This window comes from Bison bison, unplaced genomic scaffold (assembly GCF_000754665.1).
Source record: "Bison bison bison isolate TAMUID 2011002044 unplaced genomic scaffold, Bison_UMD1.0 scf7180017864458, whole genome shotgun sequence".
Lineage (NCBI taxonomy): Eukaryota > Metazoa > Chordata > Mammalia > Artiodactyla > Bovidae > Bison > Bison bison.
Genome location: NW_011495020.1, coordinates 4,936,871 through 4,950,346, shown reverse-complemented (window position 1 = coordinate 4,950,346; position 13,476 = coordinate 4,936,871). Strand labels below are relative to the sequence as shown.

Here is a 13,476-nt window from a genome sequence, read left to right as displayed (position 1 = left end):
AACAGTTATGATCCCTGCCCTCATGCAACTCCAAGTGCTGTAGTGAAAATATAATGATACATCTTACATCAAAAGTGCAAAAGCACTTTTGTTTTCCTTCTCATTTAAGGCATGATTTTAGTAACCATAACATAAACGTGTATGTAACGAGACGTGCATGCATAGGGCTTTCTGAGGGAGAAAAGATCCCCTTCTTCCGGCAAAACAGGCAAGGCTGTGTGGGATTGATAAGGTGTCAGTTGGACCTTGAAAGATAAGTAGGACCTGTCCTGAGAGATTGGCACTGGGCAGTCAGTCATGGGGAGGAAGAGCCCATGCAGTGATGGAGCCAAGAGAGGGTATTTGGGGGACTGAATGGTTGGGTTTGCATTTCTGGATGTTTGAAGTGGGGTAACACTTGATAATAACAGGTAATATTTATGTAAACACATTACTCTAAGGTTTTTGCCTATGGTAGCTCATTTAATCCTAAATAAGCGCCATGTGCTGTGCTTAGTCTCTCAGTTGTGTCTGACTGTTTGTGAACTCGTGGACTGTAGCCCACCAGGCTCCTCTGTCCATGGGATTCTCCAGGCCAGAATACTGGAGTGGGTAGCCTTTCCCTTCTCCAAGGGGTCTTCCCAACCCAGGGATTGAACCTAGGTCTCCCGCATCGCAGGCGGATTCTTTACCATCTAAACCACCAGGGAAGCCCTAAGCTTCATGAAGTAGGTCATATTATCATCCTCATTTACAGATAAGGAAACCGATGACCCTGGAGGTTTAGTGACATGCCCAAGGCCACACAGCTGTAAGTGGGAGAACCGGGTTTCATGCGGAGGCACACTGGCTTCAGTCTGAGTACTAAATCCCTGCATTGCAGGGCCTCTGCTTCAGAAAACCAGCGTGCTTAAGGGTCCCTAAATGCCGTCGTGAAGAGCCTTAAGTGCCAGGCAGCCACTGCAGCTTCATCTGGTAGAATTTGGCAAAAAGGAAATGTTAGAGGTTTCTGAGCTGGCAAATTAACTGCTTAAAGATGAATGTCAGGTTTGAGAGGAAGTGGAATTGGAGGAGACTTCAGTTGGAGATCATTTACAGATGTCAGTCGTATTACAGGAAATAAGCAGAGGATCTGCAAAAGGCAGTTGAAGGGCTAGTGAACATTATTGTCACTGTCCCTCCTGGTTTCAGTTCTTTTTAAAAAAGAAATGTATTTGGCTGCGATGCATCTTAGTTGCAGCACATAGGATATCTTTGATGTTCCTTGCAGCATTTGGGTTCTTGTAATTGCAGCATGTAGGATCTAGTTCCCCGACCAGAGCCAAATCCAGACCCCCTGTGTTGGGAGCACTGAGTCCTAGCCACTGGACCACCAGGGAATCCTTCAGTTCTGTCTTGATAAAGCCTCTCTCTTTACCTTCCGGTCCTCAGCTTCTTTGTCCAAAAGGACAAGTCATGCCTTGGTGATCACAGAGTCAGCAGAGACTGCTGGCTGGCGAGGACTGCTGCTGCCCTGGGTCGCAGCTCTCTCTCCTGGTGCTGGTTTCCATTAGGGACTCGCTAGAGATGGGGCAAGGAGCTCTGCAGGACTCCAGGCACAGCCGTGATCCAATGCAGGTTTAAATGGTTCCTGGAGCTCAGGATCTGCAGTCTTAACTCATTGATTTTGATATTGTTTTTGAAGGATTTCTACCTGTGAAAGGGCAGATAATGTTACTCATTAAGGCCTCTGGTACAATACCTTTCCCCTAACCTGGATCTGACTTCACTTACAAAATATTGTAGCACAGAACCTAAGGGATGATAGTAACAAAGAAATAGGAAAGATTGGAATTTTGTGGGAAACGCCTGATAAGTTTGCTTTTGTTTGTGTCAAATTTGTAGACAATGGGCTAGCCAAGTAGTAGGATCCACTGTAGTATTAGTCCAAGTAGTAAGCTTCCCTGGTGGCTCAGTGGTAAAGAATCTGCCTGCCAGTGCAGGAAACGCCAGTTCAATCCCTGGGTCAAGAAGATCCCCTGGAGAAGGAAATGACAACCCACTCCAGTATTCTTGCCTGGGAAGTCCCATGGACAGAGGAGCCTGACGGGCTACAGTCCATAGGGTTGCAAGAGTCTGACACAACTTGGCGACTAAACTACAGCAACGGGGTCCCCTAGTGTAGCTGGAGACAGGTGGGTACAACAGAGTGTGGTATTGGAGTGAGTTATTAAAAGTGATTATTGGGGCTTCCCTGGTATTTCAGTGTATAAAATTTGGCTTGCAATGCAGGGGACATGGGTTTGATGCCCAGTCGGAGAGCTAAGATCCCACATGCCACAGAGCAACTAAGCCTGCACGCCGCAACTACCGAAGTCCTCCTGCACTGCAACTGGAGAGTCCGTATGCTGGAAAGAACCTGCATGATTCAACTAACCTGACAAAGCCAAATAAATAAATAGTTTTTAAAAAAACTGATTGTTAAGGCCCAAAGAGTAGTCTCAGGCCACTCTACTGTCTCTGCCTTTGGAAGGATAACCAAAGGAGTCAGTAAGACGTTGAGGAGAAAGATGAACAGTGGTCTCCATGAGCTGATTAGAAGCTTCTGATAGATGTTTGGAATCCCAGTCTCTCTGCAAATAACAATATTATCAATGACAACAACAAAAAAACCAGAACAGAAATCTAAAGATGAGAGTTGTGAGTCCTTTCTTTCTATAAGGCCCCAGGAACTTCTCTGCTCTTTGGACCTCTAAGTCCAAAGGGACCATTTTTGTGGCATCTGTAAGTCACGGCTCAGTGATTCTTCTCTAAGCTTATGAAAACAGTTCCTCAGGGCCCAGTGTTGTTCTAAATTTCCCAAGTGGGCCTCTCTTCCTGTCCTCTAGAGTTTGCTTTTCCCCCATGTGCTTTACATTTGACTTCAGATCTTGCTTAAATTAAGACGACTGTTAAATGACTGTATTGATAATCTTTCAGTTAGAAGTTAAAAATCTGGGGAGTTTTAGAGGTCTTTGTACATCTCATAGTTGATCAAGAGAATGCTAGGTATTCTAAGCATCACAAGATAAGTTTGACACAGCAGGTCCCATTTCTTCCATTTGAACAGATACTCTGAGGATAAGTTGCAGCACGGAGGCGCAGAGACCCCTTGCCTCTTGGCTCACTCTTAATAAACAGAAGGGGGAGAATTGGCCTACTTTGCAATCAATTGTGAAAGATCTGTAAATGTCAAGAATAAAGAAGTCCAGATGAACTTGGCTAAGGTGCAGTTTGTGGTAAATTGCCCCCCCACCTCCTAATCACGTAATTCATAGTTCCCAGCTGGTTAAGGACAAAGATCCCACCCAGCTCTTTGTTCATTAGAACATAGTTTCAAGCTGAGATCTCCGCACGTGGGCTATTCAGTTTCCACTCCAGCCCTGTCTCAAAATCTGGAACTTTGGACAACATTCTTACCCACTCTTTGTGTCAGCTTCCTGTTCAGAGAAAAGAAAATAATCTGCATTGTAGAGTTGTTTGGAGACAAAATTGGTAACCATGATTACCAAAGATCTAAAGTTACACAAATTGCCAAGGATGTAATGTTAAACTCGTGTTATGTAAAGTGAATTATCTAGAAGAGAGTGTTCATTAGTATTATTAATAAATCAGTGACCATTCTCCTCTGCCGTTTCTTCTCAGAGCTTTAAAAAAGGCACAAAAACAGATATAAGAGAAAGGTACAAATGTTTTTCATCACTTTGAAAAGTCGGTATTGTCTTCCTGCCTGTGTTCTGGGAGGCTGGATACCAGCACTGGAGGACTCAGGGCATTGCCAGGTGACTCTTTCCTTTTATGTCACAGCTGCTTCTGTGTTTATCCTCAAGTTAAATTTTGGAATTATCATGCGAAAAGGCAAAATAAACTAATTTGTATAACAGAAAAAGTAATTCTCATAACAGCAATGGCCATATCAAAAAACAGATTCTGACATGTGTAGAAACTTAATAAATATCAAAAAAAAAAATAGTTCTTTCACTTTTGGCTGTGATGAAGTAGCTTATAACAAATCAGTCTTCTCACCAAGAACAACTGAAAATACAAATAAAATATTCTAACAGGGATGTCTGTTTGAAGGTGTCAGATTGCTGCTGGGGCCCAGACTTGAGCAATGAGATCCTGGAGAGAAGGGAGGTCCACTGAATTGAGCCATATTTTCTGCATATTGCTTCTTTCCAGTGGGCATTATTGACTCTTGAGTACAGGCCAAGAGACCAGAAATGTTCAGGGTGGCCACCAAGAGGAAGAGAAGGCAGAAGAGCTGTAGGCAAACGCATGGGGCTGGGAACACAAAAATTAGAGTTTGAGACTGGACTTGAGGGACTAAATTCCAGGATTTGAGGGACTAAATTCCCCAAGAGGAAAGAAGCCCAGAATGAAATCTAAATCTAAGTAACAGTTTTCCTTTTGAGGCATTTGTTGGTAAAGCTGCACAAGAATGAAGGCTGAAAAACAGCAGAATTTTTGGCAATCTTTGGTGCTGGAAAGACAAAAATTGTAGTTTGAGATTGTTGCCAAAACTCAGCCTCTGTTCACTGGTGCCACATAGAAACATGGAGACAGAGTTTTGGGTGATATAGAAAAGAGCTTTTATTGCTTTGCCAGGCAGAGGGGGCCACAGTGGGCAAATGCTCTTAAGACTGTGTGACCCACCCTGGAGGGGGTAGTGAGGAGTTTTATAGTGTTCAAGGAGCAGGGCATGAACAGTTCATGGACAGTTCTCCGATTGGTTGGCGTCAAGGTGGAGTTTCAAGCTTCATCAACCTTCTGGTTTCAACCAGTCTAGGATCTGTGTTCTTATGGTCAGCAGTTTTCATCTGGAGGGGGTCTGCTGCTGCTACTGCTGCTAAGTTGCTTCAGTCGTGTCCTACTCTGTGCGACCCCATAGACGGCAACCCACCAGGCTCCGCTGTCCCTGGGATTCTCCAGGCAAGAACACTGGAATGGGTTGCCATTCCCTTCTCCAATGCATGAAAGTGAAAAGTGAAAGTGCAGTCGCTCAGTCGTGTCCGACTCTATCGACCCCATGGACTGTAGCCTACCAGGCTCCTCCATCCATGGGGTTTTCCAGGCAAGAGTACTGGAGTGGGATGCCATTGCCTTCTGCTTCCTATAAAAAACAACTTAGGAATGTGTGTCAGACCTTTATCTGTATCTTTCAAGGAACCATAAGTTCGATGATTCTGCTATGTGGCAGAATTTTAGTCTAAGTTGTTATCAGTTTCCTAGTCCAACAGCTGTTCTTTGTTTCTATGTCTTCACGTATCCCAGTCATTAACTATTTTTAAATATAATTTTACTCAATTTTTTCTTTCTTTTTAAAATAATTTTTATTATTTATTTTTATTTTTGGCTGCAATGGGTCTTTGTTGATTTGCGGAGCCTTTCTTTAATTGCAGTGAGCGGGGGCTGCTCTTCGTTGAAGTGCGTGGGCTTCTCATTGCCGTGGCTTCTCTCGCTGCAGTGCACAGGCTCTAGGCATGGGCTTCAGTAGTCGCAGCACATGGGCTCAGTGGTTGCAACTTGCGGGTCCTAAAGTTTGGGCTCAGTAGGTGTGATCCAAGGGCTTAGTTGCTCTGTGATGTGCGGAATCTTCCTGGACCAGGGATCAAAACTGTCTCCTGCATTGGCAGGTGGATTCTTGTCCACTGTGCCACCAGGAAAGTCCCCAGTCATTAACTCTTGAATCAGCATTTTACTTCAAAAGACAAGGACACAGGGGTTTGTACACAGTTTCAAGACTCACCAACCTAACAAGGAGAAGGACTTTTAGGAAATAATCCATGGGTTGTTTTTTTTTTTTAATTAATTTATTTTAATTGAAGGATAACTACTTTACAATATTGTGGTGGTCTTTGCTGTACATCAACATGAATCAGCCATGTGTGTACATGTGTCCCCCCATCCTGAACCCCCTTCTCATCTCCCTCCCCACCCCATCCCTCTGGGTTGTTCCAGAGCACCGGCTTTGAGTGCCCTGCTTCATACATTGAACTTGCACTGGTCATCTATTTACATATAATAACCCAGGTTTTTATCTGAGACTCCAGGAGGCCTATACGCTAGAAGCAAGGACAAAGCAGAGCCTGAGCCTTACAAAGGCTGCTAATCACTGGATCATCCTGATTGGATTGATGTGATCTACTCCTTTACTGCTTGCTAGAGGAACCAGCAAATCTCTCTGGAAGGAGAAAACCCAGCCTTTACAATTTTTCATGCATATGTGTTGAATTCAATAAAAAATTACCAGGCATTTAAGAAACAGACTATGAGGAAAACAAGAAAATAGAAATAGACCCAAGCCAAATAAATAAAAATAAATATTTTTTCTTAAAAAGGGACTTTTTTGGTGGTCCAGTGGTTAGGACACTGCTTCTACCTCAGAGGGCCCAGGTTTGATTCCTGGTCTGGGAACTAAGATCTTGCATGCTGTACAGCCAAAAAAAAAAAAAGACCCAAAGGGACTAAAATATTGCTTTTTCAGACAGAGCTTTTCAAATAATTGTGATTAATATATTCAATAAAATAGTTGACAAGATGAATAATTTCACGAGACAACTGGAACCTATTAAAAAGAATCAAATGGAAATTCTAGGTCTGAAAACTGCTACTGATAGTAAGAACTCAGTAGGTAGTTTTAACAGCAGACTGAACACCGCTAAAAAGAACATTAATGAGCTGAAAAATAAAAATTTTTCAGTAGAAAAATCCAGACTGAATCATATTGATTAAAAAGAATGATGAATACAGAAAAGACCATGAAAGACATGACTTATATTGTAAAGGGCTAACATTGCAGAATCAGAGGAGGAATAGGGAAAAATGGGGCAGAAGCAGTATTTGAAGGAACAATGGCTGAGAATTTTCCCAAACTGATGAAAGACGCCAAGCCATGGGTTTAAGGAGTATTATGTACCTGAGCTAGATAAATCAGAAGAAATTCACACCTAGCCACGATAGATAATAACTGAGAAAACCAAAGACAAAGGAAAATCTTAAAATCAGTTGTAAGAGACAGATTGCCTGTCTTTTCAAAGAAAGTGAAAGTGAAGTCGCTCAGTCGTGTCCGACTCTTTGCGACCCCACAGACTGTAGCCTACCAGGCTCCTCTGTCCATGGGATTTTCCAGGCAATAGTTGTAGAGTGGATCGCCATTTCCTTCTCCAGGGGATCTTCCCAACCCAGCACTCGAACCCAGGTCTCCCACATTGTAGACAGACGCTTTACCGTCTGAGCCACCAGGGAAGTCTTTTCAAAGAAACAGTAATATAACAGAAATTCTATAGCTAAATCACTTCAGTCATATCTGACTCCTTGCTACCCAGTGGACCATAGGACACCAGCTTCTCTGTCCATGGGGATTCTCCAGGCAAGAACACTGGAGTGGGTTTCCATGCCCTCCTCCAAGGGGTCTTCCCAATCCAGGGATCAAACTCACGTCTCTTATGTCTCCTGCATTGGCAGGTGGGTTCTTTACCACTGGCACCATCTGAGAAGCCTAGCTAACCTCATAATTTATGGAAAAATATTGAACGCTTTTTTGGTCAGTTTGGGAACATGATAAAGTCTACCATCACCACTTCTGTTTAAGTTCCTGTGAAGATTCTAGCTAATTGCAGTATGGAAGGAAGGAAGGGAGAGGGAGATTGAAAAATGAACAAATAGGGTAATTCCCTGATGGTCCGGTGGTGGACTCTGTGCTTCCATAGTAAGGGGCCCAGGTTTAATCCCCAGTCAGAGAACAAGGCTCCCACAAACCATGGTGCGGCTAAAAAAGAAAGAAAACGAACAAATAAAGCTGTCTTTTGTCACAGATAAAATGATTGTATACATAGAAAATCCAAAAGAATAAACAATCACATGATTAATAAATAAATTTAGTTAAGCCTAATTCTGATGTCAATAATCAATAACCAAGTGATACTTACAATACTCTGCCAATAAACAATTAGAAAAATAAACATTTTAACCTGTACCATTTATAGTAGATTCAGAAACATCAAATATATAGGACTAAATCTATGAAAATATGTAAAAGACCTCTATACAGAAAACTACAAAACTTTATTGAGAGAAAGTAAAGAGGATCTAGATAAATGAAGGGATATCCAGTGTTCATGTATGAAAAGAATGACTGCTGTAAAGATATGAGTTATCCTCAGAGTTTATTTACAGATCCAGTGCCATCAGAGGAGCAATCCTAGGAGTGTTAAGTGTGTGTGTGTGTGTGTGTGTGTCTGTGTCTGTGTCTGTGTGTATGTCTGTGTATATGTAAGTTTATGTAGAAATGCAGAGATAAGTATAGCCACCTGGGGAAAAGCTGGAGAACATAAACTGCTAGATACCAAGACTCATGAAACAGCTGTAAGACATCCCTGGTGGTACAGTGGGTGAGAATCCACCTGCCAGTGCAGGAGACACTGGTTCAACCCCTGGTCCGGGAAGATCCCAAATGCCGTAGAGCACCTAAGCCCTTTTGTGCCACAGCTACTGAAACCCACGTGCCCTGGAGCCCTTGGGAGAAGCCACCGAAGTGAGAAGCCTGCACACTGCAGTGAAGAGTAGTGTCCGCTCGCCACAACTAGAGAAAGCCCACACACAGCAACGAAGACCCAGAGCAACCAAAAATAAAGAAAGAATTTGGGGGGGTGAGAAAAAAGCTATAGTAACTAAGACAGCATGGACTGTCGCTATAAAAACAGACAAATAGACCAGTAGAACACAGGCCAGAAACAGGTTCACACATATACAGTCATTTAATTTATGGCAAGTCACTCACTGTCTTCAGCCACAGTTTCCTCATCTATAAATGGGCTTAATAATAGTTCCTACCACATAAGCTTTAAATAGTGTATATCACAAGGATTGAGATGTTATATTAAAGAAGTTATCACATATGGAGGGGACATAGCAAGTGCCCAATAAAATTTAGCCAGTATTAATATTACTACTTTGACTATACTAGTATAATTATTACTACTCCTCCTATTACTGTTCATTTTCTCTATTTTGCAATAAGATCATCTAGAAGTGGGGAATGTGGGGACATTAAATCCTGGCTAGCAGCAAGGAACATTTGGGACAAACACAGAAGAGCAGGAAACTGTTGGTTCTTAGTTTTCCTGGAAAAAAAGAATTGGAGCTGAGAGTTAAACTTCATGATTCAAGGACTTCCCTGGTTGCCCAGTGGTTAAGACTTGCCTTCCAATGTGTAGGGAGTGTGTGTTCATCCCTGGTCAGGAGCTAAGATCCTACTTGCCTCAAGGCCAAAAAACCAAAACATTAAACAGAAGCAATATTGTAACAAATTCAATAAAGACTTTAAAAATGGTCCACATTAAAAAAAAAAAAATGTCATGATTCAGCCAGAAGATTGACTTGGAAACTGAAAGAGAACTTGGCCTTCCAGTGTCGGCCTGTTATGTGCGTATAACTGTGAGACATTAGTAAACATTTATTAAGCATCTAAAGAGGACTTGTGCATATATGTGTTTGTAAGAATATCTGAGAGCCTCTGTGTATACATAAGCCATTTGTAAAAACACTGTGTAGAAAATGAAGTTAGTTACCTCTTCTTTCATCTGAATCCTAGCCAGGGAATCTGAGAAAAAAATTTAGACAGGATATTAAAAGGTTTGATTCCATAACTTTGAATGAAATTTTAATTCCTAGCATCTTTGGGTGAATTTGGAAGTTCATTTTGTAGCATAGGTCACAAAGTTTCTGAGGAACGAGGACATAATGACACATTTAATTTCCTCTTGTATTCATATGCTAAAACAATGCCTCATATTTCATAAAGGGGGTTGCTACTCCACAGTGTCGTGCTATGTAGCCGAAGGCTTACCGATTATTCCAGCTATTTAGTATCTCCAGCCTTCCCATATTCCAGCCCACATGACATTGGCATCCTGTATTCCTCTCCCACTGCTCCACCCAAGAGAAGGAATACTAGAGACCTACCACTTTAAAACACTTCAGCTGCCTGGCCTGGGATTGTGTTCAGCTGTTCTGAATCCTGTTTCTCATGCTGCTGCTGCTGCTAAAGTCGCTTCAGTCATGTCCGACTCTGTGCGACTCCATAGACGTCAGCTGTTCTGAATCCTGTTTCTCATGCTGCTGCTGCTAAGTCGCTTCAGTCGTGTCCGACTCTGTGCGACCCCATAGACGGCAGCCCACCAGGCTCCCCCGTCCCTGGGATTCTCCAGGCAAGAACACTGGAGTGGGTTGCCATTTCCTTCTCCAATGCATGAAAGAGAAAAGTGAAGGTGAAGTCGCTCAGTCGTGTCCGACTCCTAGCGACCCCATGGACTGCAGCCTACCAGGCTCCTCTGTCCATGGATTTTCCAGGCAAGAGTACTGGAGTGGGGTGCCATTGCCTTCTCCAGTTTCTCATGCTACAGCTTCTATTTAGGTGACTTTGCCTACTTGTGTACTAAGTCGCTTCAGTCATGTCCAAATCTTTGTGACCCCATGAACTGTAGCCCACCAGGCTCCTCTGTCCATGGGATTCTCCAGGCAAAAACACCAGAGTGGGTTGCCATTTCCTACTCCAGGGGATCTTCCTGATCCAGGGATCGAACCTGCGTCTCTTGTGTCTCCTGCATTGCCAGCCAGATTCTTTACCACTAGCACTACCATATAAGGCTATTTACCCCCTGAGTTTTATTTGCAACAGTAAGTTGGTGATGAGATCACTAAAGTAAAGCTTTCAGCACAGTGTTTTCATCAAAGTCGCAATTGGTGGTTATTACTGTTTTTATTATCACACAGCCAGGAGGCTTATGTCCAAGTCTTTTGTCTCTAAACTTCATGTTTTGTTATCATTCTGCTGGTAATTTGGCCAATTTGATGATATAATTTGGTACTCAGTCTTCCCAAGAAACCTGGTCGGGACCCTGCCTGCAGCTTTTCTGTAATTCAGCTCAGAGGTACCAGCCAGAGACCCCTTTCCCCCAGTACTGGCTCTTCTTTCCTGCCCTTGATCACGGATAAAACCTCCTGATGGGACCCCTTTCTGTGGGGGAGGGGAGAGGAAGAAGTAGGGCTCTGAGCTCTGGGATAGCTGCCTGTGTGCCTGGCATTATGGAAGTGTGCCTGTCCTACCTTACAGAAAGTGTGTGATTCTGTCCTTGTGTATTCCTTCCCAGAAATAGCTTAATTTCCCAGATCAAGTGAGGAACAGTTGGCATCTGCTGCCCCCTGTTCCTGCAGTTCACCCAACCTGTATCTCACAGTCAGGTTAGAAGTCTAGAATTCCTCTGAAGTCCAGCCTTTCAACTGAAGCGTTCTTATTGTTAGGAACCTACCACTGATAAGCTGCCCAATGCAGAATGCCCATTTAGAGTCTCCTTAGCACATGTGCCCCCACCCCTCTGAATTCCTGAGGAGTCTCGACAGAGAGACTCTTTATTCCGATAGTGCCCATCAGCAGTTCCAGTCCTCATCAAGTCTTTGTTTTAGATGTACGTATTTTTCTTCCCAATGTGATTAAAATCTGAGAGAGAGAAATTCTTGCATCATACTTCGAGATCTTCATGTTGCTTGAAAAGGACTGCTGGACATACTTGACAGCTCATCAGGAAAAGGGCTCCTGCAGCTAAAATTTCTGCAGTGCTTTCTGTCCTGGGTCCTCCACAAACAGGTAGCAAGTACACAGAGTTCTCCCAGTGAGCGGCTCTAAAACATGCTGTGTAGGAGACATGCTCTCTTATTCCCGAGGGACACTTCCGTCTGCCCAGCTACTTGGCTGACCCCTTGCAGAAGAGGACAGCGGGCTGGAAGTGCTTTCTGAGTGAGATTGGGGATGTGGGTGGAGTCCCCTGAATCAGGAGGAACAGGAGATGATGGAATTGCCAAAAGAAGCCTTATCATCCTAATAAAATGAAGCACATGATTTGCATTCCAGGTCCTTCAACTATTCTATGGGAACCCGGGCATTTTCTCATGACAGTATTTTTATCCCTGATGGGGGAGCAGAAAGTGAGCAGACAGTTCAAGCAATGTCACAGGACAACATCCTGGGCAAAGTCAAAACTCTTCAGGTAAGACAGCTTGAAAGTCAGAGGCATAGGAAGGGGGAGGGGGGCGGCCATGGAGGGAAGTGGGAAGGGTCCCTGGCTTGGCCTTGAGTCATGGATTGGGAAGTCCAGGGGTAACTCCCGGTGAGAATGTTTGCTTTCTCAAACCTGGCTTAGTTCTCTGGAAGCTTCTGTGCAGCCATGAGAGATACACTGTCATGTTGTACCCACCTTCAGAACACCCCCTCTCCTTTTCTCTCAAGGTGTTTCCTCATTTTTAACTGGACTTAATGAAGACAGGTACCCTAGAGAAGCTGCAGAACTTGGGTGGGAGGAGAGCACTCCTTACCACTGAGTGTTGGCCGTAATCCCTGAGCGTAGGGTTGACTGCCGGCTGAAGGCATGCACAGCAGACGCACCCTCTCTGAGTCTCTGTGCTTGGACAGTGAATGGCTGTCACGGGTTCTGTTGTGTTTCTGACCCTGGCTTCCCTGAGCCGCCCTGTCCTAGAGGGACACTGTGAAGCTCTTCCGCTTCCCTCCTGTTTGCGCTGCAGAGGTGGGCAGTTTTCCTCCATAAAACTGACTCAGGTGGTAACTCCTTTAATAATGAAGATAAAATAATTCTTCACTGAATGAGATTGAAATAACGGGAAATCCAGGAAAAGCAAGGGGAGCGAAGACCCCTGCAATCCGACAACGTAGGTTTGCCCGAGTGCTCAGTAGAACTCACTCACCCGGCAGAAGTGCCTAAGCAAGCACTTCTCTGAGCTTGGGTTGCTTGGAGGCGATCCAGACTGTGTACAGGGGACTCTGGTGTGCTGGTTTCAATCTGTTTGTAAGTCTGCAACAGTGAATGAACAAATGAATGAATGAACCAAGCAAAAAAATAACAAAGGAGACAGCTGGCTTGAGTAGCTATTGACATGATGAAGCATGGTACTCAGAGTTTTCTACTTGCTTGAAATATTCTTGTTTCTACTGAATATTAAGCTATGTATTTTGTGACCTGTGTTTGGTTACATATTCCACATGTACTCAGCTAAATATAGCATATGGCAGCTGGGAAACAGCCAACACCCTGGAACCACACCCAGACTTGCCTAGATCTTTATACCTACCACCTCACTGCCCAAGGCCATAGTCCTGCCCTCAGAACTAACCTAGGCACTTCCTTCAAATTCCAGCACATCTTGACTAGCTCCCGTTCTTGGTTCTTGCTGGCCATACTGCTACACATTTTATAGACTCAGAAAGGAAAGTTGGCCTTAGTCCCTTCTCTTCAGATGGAGAAGAGGAAAGGGCAGTGATGGCCGAAGAAAACCTTGACCTTGCCCCCCTCCTCCTCACCTTTCCTTCTTGAAGTTTCTGGCTCCTGCATATTATTCCTAAGAAGTAATGAACCCTCATAATCGTCCCTTTCTAAGGGGAGTGACCTGCAGGTCTCAGCCTACAAA

At 43.8% G+C, this 13,476-nt stretch overlaps 1 protein-coding gene across 5 annotated transcripts in view; it reads left to right on the top strand.

Moving 5' to 3' along the window:
* KIAA1211 (KIAA1211 ortholog) overlaps positions 1-13,476 on the top strand; it is a 185,735-nt gene that overhangs the window by 143,276 nt on the left and 28,983 nt on the right. For 3 of the 5 annotated variants that reach the window (XM_010859661.1, XM_010859662.1, XM_010859660.1), the window contains one exon: positions 11,909-12,044. The exons of 1 other annotated variant lie outside the window; for it this stretch is intronic. In XM_010859661.1, the coding sequence (XP_010857963.1) occupies positions 11,925-12,044 (120 nt within the window). In that variant the 5' untranslated portion in view covers positions 11,909-11,924. Of the gene's footprint in view, positions 1-11,908; positions 12,045-13,476 lie in introns of those variants that run through there. One more of the 5 variants, XM_010859664.1, reaches the window with a different exon arrangement.